Source organism: Varanus komodoensis, unplaced genomic scaffold, assembly GCF_004798865.1.
Source record: "Varanus komodoensis strain SLA01 unplaced genomic scaffold, ASM479886v1 scaffold48, whole genome shotgun sequence".
Taxonomy (NCBI): Eukaryota; Metazoa; Chordata; class Lepidosauria; order Squamata; family Varanidae; genus Varanus; species Varanus komodoensis.
This window is the reverse complement of record NW_025336059.1, coordinates 4,560,734-4,587,127: the sequence shown is the minus strand read 5'-3', so window position 1 is coordinate 4,587,127 and position 26,394 is coordinate 4,560,734. Positions and strand designations below refer to the sequence as shown.

Below are 26,394 nucleotides of genomic sequence, written 5' to 3'. Positions count from 1 at the left end.
CTTTTTATCTGCTTGCATTTGCATGCTTTCGAGCTGCAAGGTTGGCAGGAGCTGGGACGGGGCAACGGGAACTCACCCCGTTGTGCAGATCTGAACCGGCGACCTTTCGATCAACCAGCCCAGCAGCACAGCGGTTTAAACCACTGCGCCACCTGCAGTCCCCCAACAATAAATACATCCTAATAAATAAGTCATAATGACCCACAACTGATAACCCATAATAATCCTTTATCACTGGAGGGCAAAGCCAGCCAATCTGTATCTCTGCCAGTCTGTATCATCACCAATTACAAATTCTCCAGATTATTTTCTGATCTGGACTGGCCGGAAAACAATAGATTTCCCCCATGCTTAACTGCCAGAGAGGAGGAATTTTGTTTTGTTTTGTTTTAATGAGGGACAACATGGGGCATTTGGGGAGAGAATTAACCCTTCCTGCCCCAGCTACAATTATCCTTGAAAGTTGCATGGAAGTTGTATAGGGGGGTAAACTCTTCCACTGGCCTTATAGGCACACACGGTTCTGTGCAGTAAATAAATAATTATTTTATTTTATTTTATTTTATTTTAGTTCTGGGAAATAAAATTGGGAGCCAAGACCACATGGGGTCTAGCAAATGACCCTTGAAGACGGGAATGTTGGGAACTGCATGCCTTTTTTCTGCCTAAACGTCCATAGAAATGCACCTTGAATGGTTGGTTAATCCACCCCAGCATTTATTCTCAATATTTTCAATGCATAAAACTGTGCCGCTTCCTCTTCCCAATCATTAACGTGTGACGAACTCCCAGCATTTTTGTAAACTCAAAAAGATGACGGTTCTTATCTGAAAACCTTCCTTTTCTGGAGCATTTTTTATACCCAGCTGCAGAAAAGGAGCTCAGCTCGGAGCAGGGTCTGCTCTGCCTGGCCCACTCTGTGTGATTTTGCTGCCGCACCCTTGCTCTCTGAAGGCCTGCACTGCCCCGTGCTGCCACGAGAGAGAGACTCGGCACCATGCTTCGGTGTGGGCACGCCTGCCCGATTCGATAAAACCTTGCCGCATAGACCCGTGTTTCTGTCCGAGCAAAAAACCAGCGTCCTCAAACCCAGCCACAGGTTTGCAGAGCCAATTCTGAAATGCACGACCAAGATCTCGCACAACCGAGTCCGCAGCTCCGAGATCCTGCAGGCTTGTCAGTGAAGGAAAGAGAAGTCCCTGACTTCCATGTTGGGGGTTCCTTGCCCAGTGCAGCTTTTACTTTGAACTTCACGGGAGCTACCCAGGGTGGTGAACCTGTTTTTGTGGGGTGAGGTCCAGCACCAGGGGTAGCGCAAATAAAAGCTGTAATGGGTGAGGATCCCTGCGGACGTGGGAGTCACACCTCCTCTGCAGTGTGTCTCTCACGGGTCTTTAGCAGCCTAGCAATCTGAAGTTTAGCTGGTTATGCTCTCTCTGTATGCTCGGAAATGCCTTTTCTTGGTTAGCATGTGTGAGACCACATGGCGCGGGCCGAGACAGACTGCTAAAGGGAAAGGAAAATATGGGCAATTGCACAGACAGCTTGCTTATACTCCTTCCGCTTAAATTTCCATGGCCACATGGCGAGGATGCCATCCTCTTTGAGGCCCAATGCACCAGCTTCCTAGAGTGCAAAGCTGTCCCCTCTTGGAGACAGGAGACTAGGCTCCACAGGCAAGCAGCAAAACGAAAGCACGGCAGTTGCGAGGGCTTCTCAAAAGTCCTGGCAAATGGCTGGCAAACAGCGTATCTCCCCAGATGGGCCCTGGCCTGACCAAGAGGGATTTGACCTGCTTGTGTTTACCACGGGCTTCAATTCTAGTCCTGCCCTTCTTCTGCATGATAAAACAAAGAGACAACGAGGAGGAAGGAGAGAGGCATTAAACACAATTATAGTTTGGCAAATATTTACACTTCTGCTTGAAAAAAGGAGGCACTGAAATGCAAATACACAATGCGGCAGAAGGGGACAGTATTCCTGCAGGACTCCCACCCCCCCCCCCCCGCCCTAATGTTCCCAACTCCCCCAGAGGCTGATAAATCCCCGGGGAATTGTTCCCACCCTGCCATGTACACTCATAATCACTTTGCGCTTCTGCAGTGCTGCATTACACCAGCTCCCATTTCGTAAGTGGGATTAAGGCCAGGCTGGGCTCACAGGCATGCCAGGGTGGGGGAGACACGTCTGAATTGCTTCAGGAGAGAAACACACCACCCAAAGAGGACTTCACACAAGACAGACTTCACCTCTGTGCTTCACTGCCAGGGGATGCAGTGATGGGAGCCGGCTGGATGTTCAGTGGCTTCGCTCCGGCGCCTTTATGTGGTGCAGTCGGACTTTAAAATGACATGTGTGAGCACAGCGGAAAGTGCTTCTGAAACTACAAGATCCGTGCAGGGAAGAACAGACATATGTTGGTATGATATGCACATGGCGGGCATGTCGTGAGCGGAGCCGGCTGGTGCCGGAGGTCAGACTAGATGGCCCGGGAGACCCCTTCCGACTCGCTCTGTTTCTATACGTTATCCGGCGATCTGAAGGATAGCCTCCTCTGGACCCTTGGGGTTCTTCCCTAGGAGCCCCTTCCAAAAGAAGTGGGGCAGGAAAGAAACCTTTTTGTTTGTTCTGGAATGAACTCTCCAAGGAGGAGTACTTGGCACCTACTTTGTGTTCTTTTTGGCTCCAGCGGGAGATGTTTTTATTTTCCTAATACTGAAATAATTTAACTTAGTTTCTTTATATCCCCTTTTATTCTGTACCTCTTCTCTGCTGGATCATAGCAATGGCTACTGTGGTTTCATTCTTTTAATATCTGTGTCTTTATGACCTTCGTTTACGTTTAACTTTTGTTACCTGCCCAGAGCGGCTCAGTTATTGGGCAGGATAAAGATGAAATAAACATGATGTTCTATCACTATGCAGACCTTTTTTTTCCTAGGAATTGGTAATTCCTATTTAATTTTTAATGATATTTTAATTGCTGATTTTATTTAATGATTTTAAATTATTATGCCAGGATGTTTCCAGTTTTTATATGTATTTGCATAGATATTTATTTATATGTTGGAAGCTGTCCTGAGGCTTATGCGAATGGGACAGCATACAAAAAAATCCAAATAAATAAATAAATAAATAAATACTCTCCCCCTTGGCTGTCCTGGGAACAGGAATGCTTGCGTGTCCAGCGGCAACTGTGCCCTTCCCACACCTTGAGATCGGCGGCAGAGGCCCTTCTCAGGGAGCCCTCCGTGAAGGATATTAGGAGGGTGAGTACCCGGAGGGGGGCCTTCTCTGCAGTGGTGCCCCATCTATGGAATGCGCTCCCCAGAGAGGTCCGCCTGGCGCCGTCGTTATTTGTTTTTCGGCGCCAGGCTAAGACCTTTTTATTTAAAACTTATTTTAAGCGTTAATTTATTGGTTATTTGTAGGATTTTAAATTTTTTAAGCCGAGATGCACCAGGTTTTAATATTTTTATTGTATAATTTTGTTCTTGCTGTGAGCTGCCCTGAGGCTTTGTTGCAATGGGGGGCAGCATAACAATGTGTTAAACAAACAAACACACTGTGCAGGTATATCCTGACAGTTGTTCTGATGCTGCCTGTCACCAACAGGTTTGATTTCCCTGCTCTTTTCCAGACCCTGGTAGATGTAGGGGTCGTGATGAGGGAAGGTCCGAGAAAGCAAAATCCAGAGCAATGAGAGTGGGGAGGGAATCCACAGTGATTCAAATGAATCCAGGTTTCTAGGAACTAAATCTGTTGTAAGCCGCCCCGAGGCTTTGGCGAATGGGGCGGCATAAAAATGTCTTAATAAAATAAAATAAAAATAAAAAATAAAATAAATTAATAAATAAATTACACAATGGGCTAGGCTTTTTCTGAGCCGTGCAGATTCTAGAAACACACACAAGGACGGTTCTTTTCTTTTTTTCGTTTTGGTGGAGGGTGATTCGCATATGCACTTTACCTCATATCCACACGAGTGCAACTGTATCCTTCCTTGCAGGCTCAGGATGGAAAATGGCCCCGCCTTCGAGGAAAAGAGGGTGAGGAGGGAAGAGGAAAGCACGCTTCTCAGCAGAGCAATGTCGTTCGGACCCGTAAACTAAACAGGCCCTCGACACTGCACGGCGGTGCGTGCCAAATGCTGGGGACAGGCCGGAGGGGCAGCCCGCCCTAGGCTTCTGTCTGGTCTGTCCTCCGTTGGAAACTGATCGCTGGGGCAAGGGGCGGGTGCTTTGCGAGCTGTGCCGCGCCGGACCCAGCGGCTTCCAGGCTCCGTCCAGGCGTGTCCAGCGGGGCAACGTGCCCAGCCAGCCCGCGCCGACCTCGCTCCCTGCGCGCTCCGCGCACAGCGAAGCGCCTCCTTCCCACGCGTAATCCCGGTCGTTACTCGGCCGCCGCGGCTCTTCCCCTCCCTTCTCCTTCCCCTCCTTCTCCCCCCTGGAGCTCTCCGTCGTCCAGCCCCTTTTTCTGATGCTCCAGCTGCCGCCCCTTTCCTTCCTAGTTCAGCTCCGCCCATCTCCGCATCCTCCTCCATCAACCTCCCCGGCCCTCTCCGAACCGCAAACTGCTCCCCCCGCCCCCCCCCCCCGCGGTTCCAGTTATCCTTCCAAGTTGCCTGCCCGGAGCGGGAAGGAACCGGATCCGGCCTTTTCGCCGTCGCCTCCGTCAGATCTCCGCGCAGTTTTCTGGTCAGTCAGTTTTAAGCGTCCTTTGGGAATGCTGTTTGGTTGGCTTCCTTATTCTCTTTCGCTTGCAGATTGAGGGGAAAGGCAAGCAGGGCGTGCGAATCGAGCCTCAACCGCCCCCGAATTGCCTTGTAAAGATTATCTATGTACAACTATTGCGCTTTTTGCAAAATAAATATTTATAAATATCACGCGTTCCCCCCGGCGCGCTTTGAGGGTGGAAAGGGAGTGCCCAGAAAGTTTTTGCGCGCGGAGATATTGGGTGGGTTGGGGTGGTGGTGTGTTTATGGCTTTAAATCCTCTTTTCCTTCTCCGCAGCACAAGGGGACGGCAGTTCCAAAAAGTTTCTCCGGCTTCCTTCGTCCCTGCGCGCGCGCGCGCCCCGGCTTGCGCACGGACACGCGCGCACACCTGGAAGTCCGAGAGGAAGCGCGCTGCGAAGAGGCCGGGCCCTTCTGGGAGGATACGCCTCGTGGCTCAGGTTTGCTTGGAGCTGGTCTGTCGGGGAGAACGCGGCTTGAGAAAGGGTGCGATTTCCTTCCAGCTGCCGCGGACTATGAGGACCCTAAAGCCAGCCTGGTTCTGCCAAGAGGGGAAAGAGGAGAGCTCTTCTGACTGGGAGAACTTACAGGGGATTTTGACGGGCTGGTAGCTCCCAGCAGGGGAAGAGCGGGTGCGTGCGTGCGTGCGAGCGAGGCTTGGGGCTGATGCGCCAGAGCTGAAGGCAGAAAAAGGGCATCGTTTGGCAAGGAGGTGTCCTGGCATGGGCTCGGGGATGTGCTCCAGGAGGCAGAAGGGCCTTCTGCAGACAGGATTCTTCCTCGTGGCGCTGGCCTGCCTGGGTTCGGGGGCTTTTCTGTACAACCATCTCCAGCAGAAGGTGAAGGAGGCTGAAGCGGTGGCTGTGAAGTACAAGCAGCAGCAGGAGGTGCTTTCGGCCCAGCTGCAAGGTGAGGGGGTCCCTGGGTTTGGCTCGGGCTGTTACCATGTGCGGCTGCTTGTTTCGGGCTTGGCCACTCTCGGAGGCCCTGGACTGGGTTCCACGGACGTCCAGCTCGGAAAATCTGCCTTCGGCTGGGACAGCCAGATGTTCTGGGGGAGCAGCTCAGCTTCCTGCTTCCCTGCCCATGTTGAACAGGACAGATGGGAGCTGTAGTCCAGCACATCTGGAGAGCATTCTGTGATCCAAGTCCAGGCAAGGCCCTTTGCATGCAGGATCCCAAGTTTTGAACTTGAGCATCTCCAGTTTTTTTTTTTTTTTTAAACCATTCTTTACCCGTCAGTGTAGCCCAGACTTCCTGAGGCAGGTGCCCTTTAGGAACATTGGACTACCTTTCCCAGCATCCCCTATCCAAGAGTTGTGGATGGCCCTGCACTGAAGGAGACTGGAAAAGACCACCCTGTGCTTTCTCTGTGAATGATCTGACCTGGTCCAAGGCCTACCTCCTTAGGGCATTAACGGCTTTCCTTGATCTAGTCACAGCTTTGGAAGATCAAATCCTGCTCATTTCTTGCTGCTAGGATGCATGCATTAATTGCCACAGCTAGGGAAGCTGGAGTAATTCACGAAAGAGTACCGTGAATTCATATTCCTGTGAGTACAACCTGTGGCTTGGCTTATTCCAAGTCATGTGAAAACTTGCAGATCAGTTTTTTTACTTTTGCAGGTGGGAAGGAGAAAGCACGAATTCATGTTGCTCGAAGAGCATTTAGCACAGATGCGCTTTAGCACCCCATGTACATTAGTGCTTAAGGTATTAGTGCAAGCACAATTATGGCTGGACAAAGAATAGAACAAAAGACACCTGGCAATCCATGATCTGATAAAATAACTGGATGATTTCTGGACTGTCGAATTCCACATGGCACTTTTCCTCATCTGGAAGGTTTCTTTCTGCCTGTAAATGTGCAGCTCTCTAAACCAGGTGTTGCAACTCATATGTCATTTTTCCATACTTCCTTTTTGTGGGTTCTGAATCTCTCATCAACTCGCTGGCTTCCTAAGGGAGACAAACGTTCCCCATGGACTGAATGAATATGCCTCTTCAGTCAATGGGGGAAGTCTGTGTAAAGTGACACAGCTTGAGTTGTGCAATCTTTGCACTCGTGGACAGTGAGCAGATATTGCAATTAAAAGACATGGCACTGTGAAGTTCAGAGAATCCGGAAGATCACTTGCTGATTTGTCGCTAAGTGTGCATTGGGGAACTCCTAGATTATAAGGTCAGTCTGGTTCCACACTCTGTATTTCAGAAAAGCTGCCCAGCTCTCTTAGGGGATCTTTCTGTCTTGGAAAGCTGCCCCAAAGCTCTATTCTGATGGCATGGCCTGCAAGGACCCAGTAGGACAGTGTGGGGAAGATGCCTGTAGGAAGCTGAAGTGGGGTAGAGTAGATACCCTAAGTGGATTTTTAATCATGCACCTTCAAAAGTTCACCTCCTGCCTTTTTCTGCTCAGGTGCTCTGCTTCTAGAAACTTAAGTCAGGCCAAACCTTTGCTCCAACTCTTATTTCTTCGAGTTAGTTCTGATCTGTCCAATAGCCAAAGTCCTCTACCCAATCTGATCCTGTGCCCATCTCACTGGCTCAGTGTGGACTAAACTTCCCAGAATCTTTCCTAGCCCTGGTGTGCTCTCAAACAATGATCTCAGTACTTACAACAACCCTGCATGGTAGACCAGCGCCATCCCTCTTGTGTAGGGCTGAGGATCATGAGGGATGGATTGCCTGGCTGGAACTGCTTACACCCCCCCTCCAAAGTCTGAGACCCCTCTCTTTTGCTTTCCATGAAGAAAAAGGCCTGAGAATTAAACAAGCAAAATTGATTGGCTTTTCCAGGCTGGCTGCAGGGTTATTTATTAGGAATTTTCTGAGCTGCCTTAGCAGCATGACCAGAAAGGTGCAATACAGTAACATGCAGAACTATGAGAAAGCATTGAATATTTGGTTTTTTTTAATGGCAGGCAAATGCTGGTGCAAAGCACCCCCCAATGCAAGTTCTTGTTTTTTCAGCTGACATTGACTTCCAGGGCTCACCCCTGGGAGCAAAAGGGAAATGACTTTCACTGGCTTGTGTATTGGGCATTGTTCTGAAAGGCTCCATTAGCAAGATTAGCCATCAGCATATATGCACAAGAAGCCCAATTATGTTTGGTTTGCATTATCTGCACCCCACCACCTTAGCAAGCAGGCGCTTTTCCTTTGAGAAGTCTGGGAACCGACTCGAGACCATGACTCCAATTTTGAATGAAGGGAAGTTGATGCCTTTTGAATTGTTTCCAGCGGGTTAGTGTTGCAGCACTTACACCAAGGAATCTCAAAGCATCTTCAGCACTAACATTTTGGTGATGGCAGCTTTTGTGGACTGCAGCTCACATGATCTTGAGTATATACTAGTAGATGCATGTTGTCTGAACCCAGCTGTCCTAACAACCCACAGTTGGTTACCCAAGAACAACCAACAGTTCACAACTACTCGGCACAAACCCGGCTTCTTTTCATGGGTTGCTCTTGGCTAGGAAACAATGGACAGTGAGTGCAGCCGGGTTCAGACAGCAAATGCCCCCATGTTTCAACAATAACCCACAGTTCGATGGCTCAGCTCTTGAAAGTGGGTTATTGTGAGCACTGTCGTTGTGTAAGGATGCGTGCCTGTAACTCTGAGGTCCTTCCCGTTCAGTCTTCACAGCCCCTGGTCTGTCCAGAAAAATAAAGCTGGCTCTTCCTATTGGTTGACTTTTCAGGCCCATGTGGTTGCTTTAGTGATCAAATAGCTCATCTTCATATTTCGGTTTAACACAGTATGGCTCACAACTTCACATGTATACACAACACGAGAAAGTCCACTTTGAATAAGGGGTGTGTGGAATTATGGCTTGGAGGAGCATCTCTGGAACTCTTCACCTTTCCCAAAATAGGTTTGTGGACCAAGGGTGCAGGCCCAGGCTTGGGGGCCAGATCTGTGTCTGCAGAACTTTGCAGGTTGTGGTTGTGTCGACTACCAGCTGCTTGGTGCTTTCTGTGCATTCAGGTCTTATTTTCCCGTGCTACAAAGGCTGAAAGGCTTAGCTACTGTGAGGAAGAAGTTTAAGCGGAAATATGCTGGCTTGGGAGGGGTCTGGACCCTGCTGGGCATCCCCAAAAGCTTCTCTAAAATGGAATGTGGTCCTTGAGCTGGAAAAGCCACCTCGAGAGAGGAAACATCAGGGAAGAGATGTTTGTGGCAGGCTGCGTGGAAACTTGAGGACCAGTTCATGGGGAAAGGGCCAACTGTTTCTTGGAGGAGAACTTCTGGGGTGCATCCTGGCAAGACTTGTCTTGCTCCAGCCAGCCGGTGACGTGGTCATGGGGCTGTGAAACTTTGCTATCTTCAGGGCAGGTTTTTGCAGTGGCAGTCAGAAACAGGAAAATACAGAGTGGCTGGAAGCACCTTTCCTTCTCTTTGCTGGGGTCTCCACTGGTGTTTCCCTCCTTTGTGAGACCGTGTGTCCTTCTGATTGACAGTGGAGGTCTTCATTCCAGCTGCTTGGAGATCTTCGGGTCTTCAGTGTGTCTTAGAAGCAACTGCCACTGAAGTCAATAGGGTTTCCCTCCAGGGTTGCTCTTCAGAGGACTGGAATTCAGCCTTGAAGGCTCAGGAGTCATTTTATTGCCTGTTTGTTTTGGATATTGCATTTTTGGAGCCTAGGTAGTGGCTAAGCAGGATTTTAAATGTATCTATCCTTCTGGATGTAGTTGTGGCTTCCTTCTGGGAGATCAAGCTCTGGAGCTTTGAAATACCAAGGTGGAGAAGAACATATTTCGACACACACAACCCCTCTCTGAATTGAGGGTGGGTGTCTGGCTCTTCCTTCTTGGCATGTTGCAATGAGAGCTAAAGGGGCGGCCCCCAAAAGGGGGGGCATTCCCAGGCGGGAGTTGTTTGAGGGGAAGAATCGGGGTACTTCCAGGTAAGAGTTTCCCCAGGGCTGGGCAAAGCTGTCCTTGCCCCAGCCAAACACTTCTTTTATTGAGCATCTTCCAGGTTTCCACAATGGGACTGCACGGGTGCGGAGGGACTTCCAGAGGTGGATGCTCCGCTTGGCTTTCCAGGAGAGGGGTTAAAGATCTTATAGGGCTTCCGATGTGAGCTCTCTCTGCAGCAGCTCAAGAATTTCTGGGATATGCGACTTCTGACGTGCAAACTTGGCAGGGGGCAGGGCTCCTGGTAAGTCACAGGCTCTGTCTGTTGGTGGTCCTGAGCTTGGCATCCCGGCATCTCTGATTCAAAGTGCCTTTGGCAGGCCGACAGGGAGTCAGCATCTGGTTTTAATCTTCAGGAGGGTAGATAGGACTGAGTGGATGGAGCTGGTGACCATGGCAGTTTTTGGTGCTGAAAATTCTGCCTTTCCAAAGGAGAGTCAGTGGATACATGATATTAAGCAAACGGCACTCTGTACATGCTCACAAACCCCATTGCAGAGGTCTAGATAAAGCCTCCCTCTTGGCTTCAGAACGGGCAAGGTTGTGAATGTTAGCTTAAATAGATACACAGTGCAATTTCATTCTGTATTCAGGTGCGGTGAATTCTGCACCCTGTCCATGAAAGTTTAACCAACTGAGCAAACATTGGTACAACAAAATTGATTACGAAACTCAAGCCAATGTTTTGAAGCAAATAAAATACCTCAGGATAAGAGATGGAAATATACAAAGTTACAGTATATGAAAAGTGAGTACAAACTTGAAAATAAAACGAGAGAACAAAAGTGTAATACTCACCATGGTTCGTGTCTTTGCAAGTTCAACAAATAGGCAGAATTGCTTCTGTCTGGTACCATTTATGTTGCAATTTGTTTTTGCTTTCTTGCATAACTTCCATTCTCTGATTTTTGCCAGGGATTGGGAGAAGCAAGATATTATCAGTCTTGAAGACCATTTTCCTGGTGCAAAGGTGGGCTATTAACTTAATAAGTCCTGTCTCCAGTTACCCAACCTTCCACCATCACTCCTCTGCCTTGAAATGGTGTGAGCAATACCTACTAAAATCTCAACTCCAAATCCACATCCATAAGGACTAGCAACTTACCTTTTTACTTTTCTCAAAAGCCAAGATTCCAGAACCCTCAGTTGTGGTTACTATGCTTCTGTCAAATCATGGCACACAATGCCACGATGGATGTAGCATAACTCTGGGGATAGAAAAAACACTTCAGTGGAAGTCCATGAAAAGAAGCTAGAAAGAGACATTTCTTTGAAGATGGTGCTGGTGCATTTTCTAAATCGGCTTCCTAAGCACAAGGACTAGAAACTTGATTCTTAAGAGATAAATGGAGACATTCTGGTGCATTCCCCATACAACTCTGCGCTCATTGGAAGTGCAGAAAGAGTAGAAGCAGAATTTTGTTAGCTCTAGATTGTCAATGCAACATTTCACTTCACATGTGCTGGGTGCTGAAGACAAGCTGGGCCAGGGGCGAGTGTCTCTTTAAGAAATCTGTGCTGTTTGGGGGTTCATGTGCTCCATCTGTGGCAAATGGCATTCTCTGAATTTGAGCTGTAACTCCTGAACTTTCCTTGAGGTTCATTTCTGCTCACCAGCCTCTTCAGGCTCATCCCAAACATCCTGTATGCTAACTCTTGTGTTATAGAGCACATGCGTCCAACAGCATGTTCCTATTTTAGTCTGGCATTTGTCAAGAGGATGTACACAACATCTCATCCGGGACTGCCCATGGAAGGTGGCTATTTAAAGAACTCGCTTTGCCCAGGCTGTGATCACGCAGAGAGTTTTCTAGGTCTTCTCCTTCAACTTTCTGCTTCTAATTTGGAAGCCAGGTTTCTGCTTTGGCTCGTGGCAGGAATCGGCAACTGGAGTCGGACAGCCATGTGCCCATCTGTTGAATCAGCAGAAGTTTAAAAAAAGATTCTCTAGTGAAAATAGGTCTGGTAGGCTTTTGCGGTTTTTAAACCTGCAAAACCTGTTTGACCAGGACACCTCAAAGGGACAGGTGAGGCTTCTTCATGTAGTTATGGGCAGAGGTGTCTGCGCATTTCTCTTTGGCCATGAAGATTTGAAGTGCTGCCTTGGGTGGACAAAACAATTGTGCGGAGTGTGCCTTTCAAGCTATTTCATCACTGCTCCAACTGCTCAAAGGCATAAGGTCAAAATTACTTTATGGCCTGCAAAATTACTTTATACTGGACTGCCTGCGATAGTGCCAGGACGGTACTCCTCTCTCTTCTACCCTGTTTCTTGTTCTTGCTGCCACCGGGATGGGGAGGTAAAAAGAGATCTGAATGGATGGACCTGTAGGGGATAGGATCCAACTTTTTGGCTCCCCCCGTTCTCCTCCTCCTCCTCCTCCTCACTGGGCTTCCTCGTTAGTCCCAAATTAGACTGAGTTTATCCACAAAATGAACCCACACGATGGAGAATGGCATCCATTTCCCCCTGTTCTACAAAAGAACAGGAAACTCCTCTGATCAGGACTGCTTTGTAGCAATCAGAGGGTTTTTATATTTGCTTGCTTAGTACGGCATCCAGTCGCTAGCTCAGGAATTCTGGCCCGCTGCCAGTTCTGGTAATTATTACAGGGGGGCTCACCCTGCTTTTCCAGCTGGCTTCAGTTTCCTAGAATAGAACAGTGCAGCGAGAGAGACCCCCAAAGGTCCTCTAATCCAATCTGCCGAGGGGGCATTGGGCACAGACCAGCTTAAAAATGAGCAAGCGCTGGCTGGTACAACCTTAGAAATGCTCCTTCTCAAACGTGTGTCTGTAGCCCCTAATCCTGAACGTGTGTGGCGGCGCATCCCATGGAAATGAGGCTTCTGAGAAATGCAAGGAAGCGATCCCCATGCTCAAGTGAATCCTGAGATGCATAGAAGCTGAAACAACCATTTACAAAAACGGTTGAGGAGGCAATATTTCCCTCACCCCCAGATCCCCTCACCCAGTGATGACCGCTTGCAGTCATTTACTGTTGAACACTTCTTGTCTACGAAAAGCAGAATAGCGTGGAATGGCTCGCTGGGGCTTAAACAGCAGTCAAAATGTTTTACCAAGCTCTGTTGCCGGTTCGGGGAAAGATGTGATCAGGCGGCAGATCACGAAACATGGTTTTAATTCAAGTGTTTGTAAAAAGTTCAGATTCCAAGCATCACCTAGAGCGAAGTGTTCTGGAGGTCAGCTAGATTTGGGGGAAACATAAGCATGAAACTTGCCTCTGCTTTAGAAATGCTCGCTACGGCCCCATATCCGAACTGGTGAACAGACGCACGTCTGTGTAGCAAACCTGCAGGGATCGCTTGTTTCTTCTGCCATTTGCTTGTGCATCGGCTTCATTGGGAACGGTGCGGAAGAGAAGGAGCCCTGCTTGCCTGCGATCGCTCCAGGGGGATTTCTAAAAGATGCATTTCAGGAGCTGCTCAGATTGGCTGGATGGGACTGGGGCCAGCTCGCTCATATTGCAGCTTTGCTCTTCCCTGCCTGCTGGCTTGGGATGGAAGCCACTTTTCCACGCTGCGCACAATTCTCTCTCGCTCTTTTCGCATCGGATTATCCGTGTCAGCGGTTCTTCTATGGAGATAACAAGCTGTCCAGCATCAGGGAAACTGGGCATCCAACTCCACCTCGGTGGATGAGAGCAAGCTAGCTTTGGGAGCGGGGGCAAACTACATAGCACATCATCCTGCACTCTGACATGTTGTAGCTTCCTAGCATCCACCTCACTTGGTGCCATGCTATTTTTGCCCAGAATCCGATGCTCTTCCTTCAACACTGAAGTCAGGATGGGTATGGTTTAGGGATGCACAGATTTTATTTGTTAAAGCTTCTCATATATACTGTCCGACTACTACAGTCTTAGATTTTGGGATTTCGTTCAGTCCCTTCTGCCTGCTTTTTGTCGACAGTCCATCCACCCTCCTTGGTGGAATTGGATCAGTTTCCCATTCCCAAGCTTGTGTGTGTGCTCTCTTGCTCCAATCTGCGCTGGCACAATTCTGAAAATGCAAGATTCCCCTGATGCATGTTTTCACACCTCAGACTGTGAGCAGAAATGCACATTTTCAGCCACTAGTTAGTTCCTATTTTTCTGTGACTAGATCTGCATTATTATTTATTATTTATTTAAAGTTTTTGTATGCCGTCCCCTTGCTATATAGCCTCGGGATGGCGCACGGAAATAAATATAATACAAATACAGTTAAAACCTGGAAACACCCTGGCTGCACAATTAAAACATTATCTTCTCGAAGGTCAGCCCCGACCAGCAAGCTTGTGGGGCCCAAGCAGCTTGGGAACTGCTACAGAACTGTGGGTCAAAATCTTTTGCAGATACCTGGCTTCCTTGTGACTATCGCTGATCTTTCCTCTCTGCTCAGAAATGCCACTTCTAACCTTGCCAAGGTACCAGGAGAAGAGTAATGTGTTAAGGGCAGAGTTGTGACATGTCTGCGGTGTGTTAAGGACTTGCACGCCTTGGGATGAATTCCCAAAGGCCTTGTTTGTATCCTGTCACGTTAAGTCTGGCGAGACTTTGTGGTATGCAGCTCAAAATAGAGGCTCGTGCGGTGGCAGGTTGGTTCTGGCGAGGCCCTGGAAAGGGAGCTGAAGAGGGGTGGGTGCAGGGAAGAGAAATAGGCTTTGCTCTAATTTGGAGACAAAATCAGGAGAATGGGGGCGATTTTCCATCTTCGGGTCTCTGAGGCCGCTTGCAGCTGGTGCTAAAATGCCAGAAATTTGCTCCCAGGCAAAATTGCATAAAAGTGTGAGGCTGTGTGTCAGTAGGGAAATGCAGAGAAGCCACAGCGTTTGGTTACAAAAGCAGTTTTCCAGCTGGAAAATCTCAGCTTTTCACCTACTAGGACTATAGGTGAGGGCTATGCATATTAAAAAGTATTTTTAATGTGCATGTTTCTAGTCCTCAGTATGCTGCTCTTAAACTTGCTATCTGTGCTCCATACTTGACTGGCTCTTCTCACCTTCACTGCTTATATGTCTTCCCTGGTCCTGTTTCACATCCTAGAAAACACCGTCCTGGGAATAGTCTGGGAACAGGTCCCTAGATTCCCCCTGTCCTAAGAGCTGGCAGTCAGCTTCCAGCAGACACAGCCCTGCAGTGGTGTAGCTTGAAATTGAGATCTGAGTCCTATCCCATTGACTGGAGTTTTTTCAGGGCCTCATCAGAGATTCCCAGGCCTGGCTTTTTCAGAGAGCCTCGTGCTCCTCAGGGCACGGTGTGACATCCAATTTAGAGCTTTCTGAAAGCCATTGTCAAGTGTCCAAGAGTTAAAAGGAAAGCCTGGAGACTTTTTTGCTCAGCAGAGAGAGGGAGAAAAGGCAGAAGCCCAGAAGTGCAGATTATATTCAGCTGGAGAAGCAAGCTTTGGTTTTCAGCACTACTCTCGTTCTGCTTCCAAGATGAATTGGGGTTGTCTCTTTATCTTCTGAATGTCCTTAAAAGTTCACCAAGTGCAGACTGCTAGAAGCCGTGCATGCAAGAACTGTATTCGCCTCCAGACATTGATGTACTAAGATGTTTTAAAAATTATTTTTAAATGTCGTCTTGGACAGACGTGTCTGAAATAACTTTATTTCTTCTCATTTTTTAAACTTGCAGCTGAAGTTATAGATGGTTTCCTATTTCCTTGAGCACAGGAAAGTCAGGCCTTTGTTTTAAATATGTTTGGCTTTCTTCTTGAAACTACATCAAGGTTTTTTTAACAATAATATCTTTATCAACCATAGCTAACAGAAACTTACCAGGATGCCACCGAAAATCTGAGAATTCTTTAAGAACAAGCGGAACCTGCAGCAAAATGCTCTGGGTTCCAAGGACCTTATCCAAGATACTCCGTTCCATCCTGTCCATTGTGTTTTAAGAACCAATCAGCATCGACACTGAGCTGATTGCCAAGTACTACCTAGCCTATTTGGGGTCCCCCCTTTATATTTCCCCCTGCAAAGGTTTTTTTTTTTTTTTAATTCAGAACTTCTGCAAACCTTGGCATAAAACCTAAACTGGAAAGCAGCTTTTATCCACAGAGGAAGAACTTCTAAGCTGGGAGTGTAGTCCAGCAAACCAAGCGATCTGAGCAGGCAAACTGCAGCTGACTGAGAGTTATAAAGTGATTGGAAAATGCGATCAGAATGCATGGTGCTGAATAACCGGAGGATCAAATGCTCATCTTCTCCTTGGAGAAAATTTTGTCCTTTAGTTACGGGGGGAATATTTATTGCTTCTCCTGCCAGGGGCTGCATAGGCTGATTTGCATCTTGCTGGTGTTGTTGAGGCACTGATTTGTTTTTGCATGCAGTTTTGGGGGTTTTAAAGACTGCATCCCCAAAGCATTTTCACTGAGCCTTCCTCCCCCATCTCTGGCCCCGTTTCAAGAATATTCTTCTCTGTGACAGGGTTCAGACAACATGCAAACCACATTTGGGGTTGTTCACTGGCCATTGAAAGGGCCCCAATTTTTCTGGGCAAGACTCTACACAACTTACAAAAGATTTTAATTATCTTTTGCTTTCGTTGTGGGTTATTAGTTTTATTATTGTTTGGGGGATATTTATGATCTTTTATATTGTTGTATTTATTGAATCTGCAAGCCGTCCAGAGACGCAGAGTGATTGGACGGGTTAGAAATATCCCAAATAAATAAATAAACGACAAAGCATTTGCTTGCATAGCATTAATGCATGTTTTTTCTTTTCTTTTGCCTTTGTGGCTTGTTCTTTCAGTCGTCTATGAACACCGATCTCGGCTCGAACGATCCTTGCAGAAGGAGCGAGGGGAGCACAAGAAAACGAAGGAAGGTGAGCTTTCTGGCCCAAGTGGTGTGGTTTGCTGAAAGGGCTGTTTGGTAAGAGGTGGCGCCCATCCATGTCTTCCGAAGGCCAGCCCAGCAGGTCGCATGAGTCTGGGGGGCGGGCAGGCAGCGATGAGCAGTTGGAGGGCCAAGCCGCATGCCCCTGTTGCAGCCCCGAAACTCATCCTCTCCCCCAGAGGCTGTGGTGGTCCTTGCACCATTGCTGCTCTCCTGTCCAGCGTTACTAGTCAATTTCATTGTATGGAATTAGTTGTTGCAGTTGTTGTGTTAGTTGTGAAGCCGTGTCCAACCCATCATGACCCCATGGGCAACACTCCTCCAGGCCTTCCTGTCCTCCACCATCCCCCAGAGTCCCCCTAAGCTCACACCCACTGCTTCAGTGACTCCATCCAGCCACCTCATCCTCTGCCATCCCCTTCCCCTTTTGCTGTCAATTGTTCATCTCATGCTTGACCACGTCCAGCTTGCTGTGATTCATGGATCTTACATTCCAGGTTCCTATGGAGTATAGATCTTTACAGCATCGGACTTTCCTTTCACCACCAGATACATCCACAGCTGAGTGTCCTTTCGGCTTTGACCCAGTCACTTCGGGGGAGGGGGGCACCCTTTGTCCTTTGCCGTGAGACCAGGAAAATCCCTAGGGCCAGCCTTGGTCTTGGTTATGCCCCTGATCTGGCCTCCGTTGCTGCATCTCCAGGTTTTCCTCCTGAGTTCCCTTATCCAAGCCTTGAGCTCAAATGCTCCAGCTTCCATTAGCAGTCCCCAGCTGCAGCTCCCCTTTAGAAAGGCAGAACGCCGCAATTTATTACGAGGCCAGCTCAACTCGTGTGTCTTAAGCGATTGCCAGAGATCAATATGGCAATTGGTGTGTTTGTTGAGGGCTTTTGGGAGGGTTGCCAGGATTGCTAATCATCATAAATAAAAATGTTGCATCCTGCCAAACGGTGCCGGCCGCTTAGTCTCTGCTTTGCTTGACTTTTGGAGAAGAAGCTGTGAAAGATGGATTGTGTGTGTTTTCTGAATGTCTAATTCAGGGTGCAGTAGAATGACCAGGTGTCCAGCTTTCCAGTGGACGCTCCTCTCTTTTGACAAAGGACTAGCCCTTGCTTGGAAGCATCCTGGAATTCTAGAGGAGGCTGGTCCAGTCCAAGCTGGTTTAGAGATAAAAACCCTCCGTAGGAAAGGCTTTTAGGGGTGCTGCCATGTCCTGGAAAGATCTAGGAAAAAGGACCAAATATACCAGTTTGTATGTGGAAGTTGGACCATAAGGTCCACACTGAGAGGCAGTGTGGTGTGAGAGCCAGTGTGGTGTCGCGGTTAAGAGCATGGGACTGGGACTCAGACAATTCGGGTTTGAGGCCCCGCTCAGCCATGGATCCACCTGGGTGACTTTGGGCCAGTCACAGACTCTCGGTCCAACCTACCTCACAGGGTTGTTGTTGTGGGGATAAGATGGAGGAGGAGAATGATGCAAGCTGCCTTGAGCCCTTTGTAGGAAAAAGGCAGGATATAAATCCCAGTATAAATAAATAAGGAAGGCTGAGCACCAAAGATTTGAGGCCTTTGAATTGTGGTGCTTTGAGACCCCTGCGAGTCCCTTGGACCACAAGGCGATCAAACCGGTCAGTCCAAGAAAAGATCAACCCTGGCTGCTCTTTAGAAGGCCAGATCCTGAAGATGAAGCTCAAATACTTTGGCCACCTAATGAGAAGGAAGGACTCCCTGGAGAAGAGCCTGATGCTGGGAACAATTGAGGGCAAAAGAAGGGGATGGCAGAGAATGAGGTGGCTGGATGGGGTCACTGAAGCAGTCGGTGTGAGCTTGGGTGGACTCCGGGGGATGGTGGAGGACAGGAAGGCCTGGAGGAATGTTGTCCATGGGATTGTGATGGGTTGGACGCACCTTCACAACTAGCAACAACAAAATATGCCAAGTTACATGTGCTTAAAGTCTGGTGGTGTGTTGTGTTTTTAAAGATCCTGTCTCCTAAGGACCCCTGTATTTCTAAAAGGGATGTGTGGATAATAGGGGAGAAGAAGATGCTTGATCTCAGGAGAAACCTCAGGCGGAGGGGTCTGGGAGTGGGGCAGCAGAAGAAGAGGGAGCTTGTACATGCGAAAGGGCAGCTCTCCCAGGAATAGAAGATGCTCTAGAGATCACGAGGGCCCTCAGCCCTCTATTTCAGCAAGCAGCCACGGATGGACAGTGGAGAGGCAGAAGGACACAGAGAGATTCAGGGCTCCAGAAGAAAGACTGGGGGCTCGGTCCCTTGCGAGCCCCCCTCCAACAACATCTCTGGGAAGGATTGGAGGGCCTCGAAGTTGCCCTTCCACTGCTAGCATCTGGACGCAGAGCAAAGCAATACCGGAAAAGAGGGAAGAAAACATTTCTATACTGCTCCACTGCCAAAGCTCTCTGGGCAGTTGATCAATTATATCAATACATAATATCTATTGTCATGCACAGATAGGGGTATTTGCATATGTGCATCTCATGCAAATTTGTGCCTGTCCTTTTAAGGAGATTTCTAAGGTTGATCATAAACTTGGTCCATGGATTCAGATGGAATCACGTCTAAAAAGAAACATAGAAACAGAGCGAGTCAGAAGGGGCCTCCCGGGCCATCTAGTCTGACCCCTGGCTCCGCTCATGACATGCCCACCATGTGCATCATGTCCAGCCTGTCCTTGAGCACCCGCACCGATGGGGCCTCAACGACCTCTTGTGGGAGCCCATTCCACACCCTGGGGGTCCTGACTGTCAGGAAGTGCTTCCTGGCATCCAAACTGAACCCTGGTTCCCTGAGCTTTGCGTCATTGGAGCGCGTCCTGCCTTCCTCTGCAGGGGAGAACAGGTCTCGACCCACCTCCGTGTGACACCCCCTCACACACCTGTATGTCGCCAATAGAAATAGTCCTGCCATTATCATCATTGCTGAGCATTCAAATCACGACCAGAACATGTTCTTGGTTCCTATACATTGTCTCTTGATCTCTACAACAGCCCTGTAAGCAGGCCAGTGTCAATGGTCAGGGTTTCCCCTCCAGTTTGTAGCCCTTTAAGGAGTGGTCCATGGTATTTTGGGAATAGAATTCAGTACCATGGACAGCTCTGTAAAAGTTCAGGCTGAATCCTAGTGCAAATACAGCTTCTTCACTCCTAATGTGGTGCTTGGATTATTCTGAGGCACCAAGAATACTGGGAGGGATACCTAGTGGGTAGAGCATATGTGGATTATTTATTCATTTCTGGATCCAATGTAAAGTCCTGGCAATTATCTTTCGATCCCTAAGCAGCTTGTGACCAGAGTATTTGAAGGCTCCCTTATACCTATATGGACTTGCCCTGGTCTTGAGATCAGCCTGGAGAACTCAAGACAAAGGCTCATACTCTTGTTATTATTGGCTAGAGAAATGGGACTTTGCATAGATTTAGATGTTTTTTAAGTTATCATAAATGGAAAAAGAAGGGTGTGGGGGCTGACCCAGCGGGCCCGACGTTTTTGATGATGGATGTTGTTTGAAGTTTTCTTTCTGTTTTTTTAGGATTATAATTTTTCAAATAAAACTTATTTAAAAAAAAGAAACTTGACAGGCAACAAATCTAAACACAAGCGCGGATAAGGACTGGCAGTAAAAAGTAGAGAATTTTTTTAGCCCTTATTTCAGGTATCTATCTTTGCAAGGCAAATCATGGCATGATCAATGAACGAACATGCACTAGGAAATAAAAACATTAAAATAATTTCATCTTTAAAAAAAGAAAAAAGACAAAAGCCCATGAAGTATGAGAGACGGCCTTTTTGGCCATGGCCCCGTACTTCTGGAAATTTCTGTCTAGGAGATACATATGCTTCGCACGTACCCGAAACAGAACTTGAAAGCTGTTTTTTATTTCAGACTGCTTTGAAATGCTTGATTTTCCCCACTTGGTCTCACTGCACTGTTCTAATGACATCATGTTTAAATGTTTTCATTTGAGATTGTGGTTGTATTAATATTTCATGTTACTTTCATATAAACCTTAAATAGTAAATAGCAATTTGCTCCAACAGTTGCTCTTGGAAAGGGTTTTGCCCCGACAATGTAGGCATTATGGAAGTTATTTCATTAAAGACTGATAGTTCCCATGCCTAAATATCTCTTTTACACCCAATCAGTAAAGGAGGGACCCTCTGGAGTTTTCAAGACTGAGTTTTTATTTGCTTTTCCAGATTTTTTTTTTTTAAATAGTGGGTACATTCCATCCTATTAAGTTCATAGGCCTTGGCTGGCTTCCTCTTTAAAATGTAAACCAGATTCCAGTAAATTCCATCCGACTAATATTGCAATATCTTTCTTGCCTTTCAGATTTCTTAGTGTATAAACTGGAGGCCCAGGAAGCCCTGAACAAAGAAAAGGTGGGGTAAAACAGATTTCTTTCTAGCATGCATGCCTGTGAGTGAGAGAATTTTGCCTACAAGCGACGAAAGTCCTTTAACCCTCTTGTTACGCTGGATTAACCAGATTGCTAACTTGAGTTGGGTCCCAAATGCAATTAATTTTTCATGCATTTCCCAGCAGCTGCTTTGGGCCCATCAGATTCCTGGTTGAACTATGCACAGGTGAAGTGGCAAACAAATTAACTGTCACATTACCTATGTCTGCAACTACCTAAGGACTCTAAGGTGTCATAGAAAGCAAGAAGATGGTAGCGGGGAATTGTGCAGAGATGTCAGATGCAGGGGTCTGAACGGGCTGCCCCCAGCCTTGGCCAGTCCCCTGGGCCTTCCCATTCTCGGGGCGCCATTTTGGAAGGAAAAGTCAAATTGAGAGCTAGTCTGGTGTCGTGGTTAAGAGCACAGGCTGGGACGCAGGCAACCTGGGTTCGAGTCCCCGCTCAGCCATGGAGCCCACTGGGTGACTTTGGGCCAGTCGCAGGCTCTCAGCCCAGCCGACCTCACAGGGTTGCTGTTGTGGGGATCAAATAGAGAGCAGCAGGAAGAGAATGACATAAGCCACTTTCATGAAGCAGAAGGTGGGGTGTGACTCTAATAAATAAACTGTGGGGAAAGGGGCTTGATGGTGCGTTTATCCAGAATTTTCTCTTAGCAGTGGAATTTGGGTATGGCTTGCTCCTCCTCTGCCATGTCGTGAGGTTGCTTCGCAAGGGGAGGAGACAGCTGTGCCTCGTGTGTGAATTATTTGCTTGGCAAAATGAATAGCTGGTCTTTACTGGGAGGATAAGGGGATAAACTGGGCTCAGCAACGTGGTGTTCCCAGGCCCTCCTATGCTCCAAGTATGCGCTTGGCTCTCCACCAGCTTCCTCCTGTCTTATTCAAATTTATTTGTTTATTTTTATTTATTTATCTGTTGATTTATATCCTGCCTTTTTCCTACAAAGGGCTCAAGGCAGCTTACATCGTTCTCCTCCTCCATCTTATCCCCATAACAACAACCCTGTGAGGTAGGTTGGGCTGAGAGTCTGACTGGCCCAAAGTCACCCAGCTGGCTCCATGGCTGAGTGGGGACTTGAACCCGGATCCCCTGAGCCCCAGTCCCACACTCTCAACCACTGCACCACACTGGCTCTCTTAAGTGTCTTTATTGAAAATTAGGGATTTCTGATGTGTTATCTTCTGGACTATGTCCTTCTGATAAACCGTCCTCTCTCTTCACTACAGCAAGATTCCATGAACCGGTATGGTGCCCTGAGCACTCAGCATAAGATACTGAAGGTAAGTGGATAAGTAGCTTCTTCGATGTGGTTCTCTTCCATTGGTGGCCCATTTCCCTAACGCTTATCCGTGCCTGCTAGAGCTGATTGGAATTGGAGACCCATAACTTTTTGAGGGTCCCAAGCTCCTGGCTAAGATCTGGACCATGCTGTGGGTTTCCCTGTTTTGTTTTGTTTTTTAATCCAGCTGAACGACTTTCTGAAACCTGCATACAAGCATTACTGGCAGAAGCGCATAAAATTAGGGTTGGTGTGGAAAGGGTGGATTGCAAAATTTCTTTCTTGCATAAAGTCAAACTGGAGCCATTCGAGGAAATCAAGTGGTGGAGAATCGGAGCAGAGGAAATAATCTTTTACTCTGCAAGGTTAAATTATGGGATTTAACAGGATGTGGTTATGTCTACCAATTGAAATCATTTCTTTCTTTCTTTATTACAAATATTTATATCCTGTCCTTCTGTGCAAGTGCTCAGGATGGCTTGCATAGTATAAAATAGCATAATAGCATAAAATACAATAATAAAACCACAATTGTTAAAAGCGTATAGAAGTGAACATTATAAACTTAAAAAAAGGAAGGAAAAATAGAAAGTAAAAAATGTGACTGTGAGAACAGAGGAAAAAACCCCTTAAAACCTTTTGGATTAGCCAGAATGACGGAGGGTGAGAAAAGCCGTAGCGATCTGTCACAGCGTTCAGTGCTACTCTCTGTTAGTTACACGTCTCTGACTAAACAGTGCTAAGGCTTCATCAGAGCTATTCACTCTGGTTCAATTATTCTCGGGCAGCTCTCAATTTGCCATTCACGAGTTGCTCCACCCGTCCTTGCACTGCCACTGAAGCGCTCATCCTCTTAAGCATCTGCATAGCTTGGAAGAAACTATCTTTTCCGAGGCACGTGGATCCCACACAAGTCACGAGGTTTTGTACATTTGGGAACTGGGCTACAGTGTTCAGTGTCTAATTAGATGGCCATGGGGAAAGGTGAAACAATTCGGGGAACTTGTCAGAGGATTCCTGCTGGGGGGTGAGCACTCAGCAGGTGCCAAAACGTACCTGCCTTTGTATGCTTGCCCTCTGTAGAGATAACAGCAGGTTTCCGGTGGCTAATCTTGGAGGTAATTGTTATGTTCTGCTAATGGTGACAATTATGCTCTTGTAGGAGGAGAAGCTGCGGGGTCCTGGCTCAAGAGGTGGCCAGTGCTAAAAGCAGGGCATGGAAACACTTTGGCAATTAGTCCAGTGGGAAGATTTAGTTTTATTGTATTTAGATGCCATACTGTTCCAGAATCCACAGATGAAAATAGACGTGTCCCCATTCTTTAATCAAGGGTCACTGACCTCCAAAGCCAAGGATCAGGGCAGAGTTCAAGGGCATCCAATGCCTGAGTTTGGTGTTTGCAGAGAACAGCAGTCCTGTACTATTTACAAAATTTTAATAGCTAGGAGCTGGAACATACCTTGCAAAACGTCTACCCGTAACAACACTGGTGACAATGCCCAGCTGTGTAGGATTGTGTGGACAATAGGCTAATTGTGGACAATAGGCGAAACACAAGCCAGCAATGCAATGCAACTGTCAAAAGAGCAAATGCTATTTTGGGATGCATCAACAGAAGTGTTGCTGCTAAACCATGGGAAGCAGTAGTTCCTCTCTACTCCTCGCTAGTCAGACCGCACCTGGAATACTGTGCCTAGTTCTGGGCACCAAGTTTTAAGAAAGATGCAGGGAAATTAGAAAGGGTCCAGCGGAAGGCAACAAAGATGATCCGGGGTTTGGAAACGCTGCCCCTGTGAGGGAGGAGAGACTGGGGGAACCGGACATGTTCAGCCTTGAGAAGAGAAGACTGAGGGGGGACATGATATCGCTCTAAGTACCTCCAAGGCTGTCACAAAGAGGAAGGCCAAGATCTTTTCTTACTAATGCCAGAATGTAGGACCCAGAATAATTCAAGTGACGGCAACCCAGATTCAGGCTGGGCATCAGGAAAAGCTTCCTCACTGTCGGAGCAATAGGACAGTGGAACCAGCTGCCTGGAGTGGTGGGGGCTTTCCCACACTGGAGACATTCAGAAAGAAACTGGGCAGCCCTCTGAGTGGGGTGGTGTGACTTGGTGTCCTGCAACAGCAGGGGGGTTGGACTAGATGGCCTTCCTGGCCCCTTCCAACTCATCTATTCTATGATTCTACGTGTGAGCATTTGCATGCAGATCCATGCAGATTTCTTGACCACTGTGCATGGAATAAAGCATGCCTGCAAAATATTGCTACCAAGCAAGGCCTCTGCCACAGAAAGTGATTGGAAAAAGAGGTTTACAATTGACAAACCGCAGAGGGTGCCAAAAAGACTCTTTGTCCGTTGGGTGCAGGCCAGCTCTGCCCCCTGTGACAGTGACAAACTTTTGCTTAAAACTTGCACTTTAGTTCTTGCTGCCAAGTGCATTTTGCTGTTACCACTGAGCACAAAAGGACAGCGAAGATGCAGCCATCCAAAATCTTCTGGGAGGTCACAGGAATTGGCGGAGTTCGTGCCTGGAGCTCCTGCGCCTTTGGTGCTCAGAATCCGAAGGCAAAGTCCCCATGTTTCCCTTACAGTTGCAAGTGGCTGCCCCAGGGGGAAAAGGGTTGTGTTGTGGGTCTGGGAGGGGCTGAGGCTGCAGGGTTGTGTCGCCTCCAGTTGTCATTCCAGCCTCACCTGACCCTAAATCTAGAACTCCAGACTTAGTCTGCCGGATATCATGCGGGGCATGAGATACAACAGTGGAAGAATTCGCTGTATCTTGTGCTTGGGTGCTCATAGGTGCCGAGATCAGAGGCTGGTGAGCGTTCACTCCAAAGGCCAAATAAAATTTCACCAACCAAGTCTCTGGCACAGCCGCTTTGTGCTAATTTCGTGTCTTGGCCTTCCGTGGAATTATTCTTACATTAATTTTCTGTATCACCCATACCCAAAGCTCTCTGGGAGGTACCCATCCAGATTTCAACTGGGCCCGATCCTGCTTGGCTTCCAAGATTGGGCAGGTTCAGGCTATATGAAATAGGAATAAAACGATTGCTATTGATTTGGTTTTGCTTTCGATTTGGCTTTGCTTTCTTTTCAGCACTGCTAGCCCATTTTTGGAGTGCTGTGCAAGTCTGAACTATTCCTTCTAAGCCACGGATGTCTGCCAGTGCATAGTTCATAGAGTGTGGTGGATAATAACTCTGTCCCCATGAGTAACCATTTTGGTTCTGGCACTGGTTTAGTCGATCACGGCATTTGGTAAAGCCCAACATGGAAGAGACTTGTGATGGCTTTACTAAAATAAAATCCGCCATCACGTTCGACACCCATGAGCCTCAAAACATGAGCATCTTGCCCAGATGGGGGTGCTTTTTGCTTTGCTTATTAAATTTCTTTATTTCACATTTCAAATTTATTGATTTGTAATTTAATAAGCCAGGATGGGGATCATGGGAGCTCACTTTTTGGAACCACATTGTACAGATTAATTTCCCCTTGTTGTGAATAGATTCGGAGTATGCCGTCCACATTTTTGGAAAAGGAAAAAGCATTCTCGTTTGTTTAATTTTAAGAATGGGTACTGTGCAGGCTGATGTGAGCGGCTCCGCTTCACGCAATGAAACAGAATTCCTGCCTTTCTGTGCTGGAGGGGCCCCTTCTCTCTGTACCCTTTCCCAGGCTAGGTGCTCCCGTATCCAGAGAAATCCTTTTGTGCCATGCCACTGACCCAGAATTCACCTCCTTTGGGGTTCCCATAGTAACTTCCAGGGATCTTGCTGCACCAGACTTGGGACGGACCAGTTGTATATGCAGATTGATGGCTCAGCAGGTGAACTTCTGCCCCTTGTAAGCTGTGAGTTATTCCACACAATACATTCCGTGTGGATGTTGGGAATGTCTGTGGGGAATAAATGGATGAAGGGGAACAGGGTGAATAAAGGTTGAACATTCCCCCCTCTCCCCGCTCCCCCAGTCTCTTGCAGTAGGTCCAGGTTATGGGTGAGCATCAGAAAAAACTTCCTGAAAGTTTCACAGAATCCTGGAAGAGTAGAGCTGGAAGGGGCCAAGAAGGCCATCTAGTCCAGCCCCCTGCTGTTGCAGGACACCAGTTCACACCATCCCACTTAGAGGGCTGCCCAGTTTCACCTTGAATGTCTCTAGTGTGGG

The 26,394-nt window shown here is 47.6% G+C and overlaps 1 protein-coding gene across 2 annotated transcripts in view; it reads left to right on the top strand.

Annotated features, from left to right (window-relative positions):
* The first annotated feature begins 4,612 nt into the window (after positions 1 to 4,612).
* LOC123031068 (Golgi integral membrane protein 4-like) overlaps positions 4,613 to 26,394 on the top strand; it is a 35,852-nt gene continuing 14,070 nt past the window's right edge. For both annotated transcript variants that reach the window (XM_044445519.1, XM_044445518.1), the window contains exons 1-5: positions 4,613 to 4,697; positions 5,013 to 5,644; positions 16,416 to 16,490; positions 20,857 to 20,906; positions 22,171 to 22,224. In XM_044445519.1, the coding sequence (XP_044301454.1) occupies positions 5,458 to 5,644; positions 16,416 to 16,490; positions 20,857 to 20,906; positions 22,171 to 22,224 (366 nt within the window). In that variant the 5' untranslated portion in view covers positions 4,613 to 4,697; positions 5,013 to 5,457. The remainder of the gene's footprint in view (positions 4,698 to 5,012; positions 5,645 to 16,415; positions 16,491 to 20,856; positions 20,907 to 22,170; positions 22,225 to 26,394) is intronic.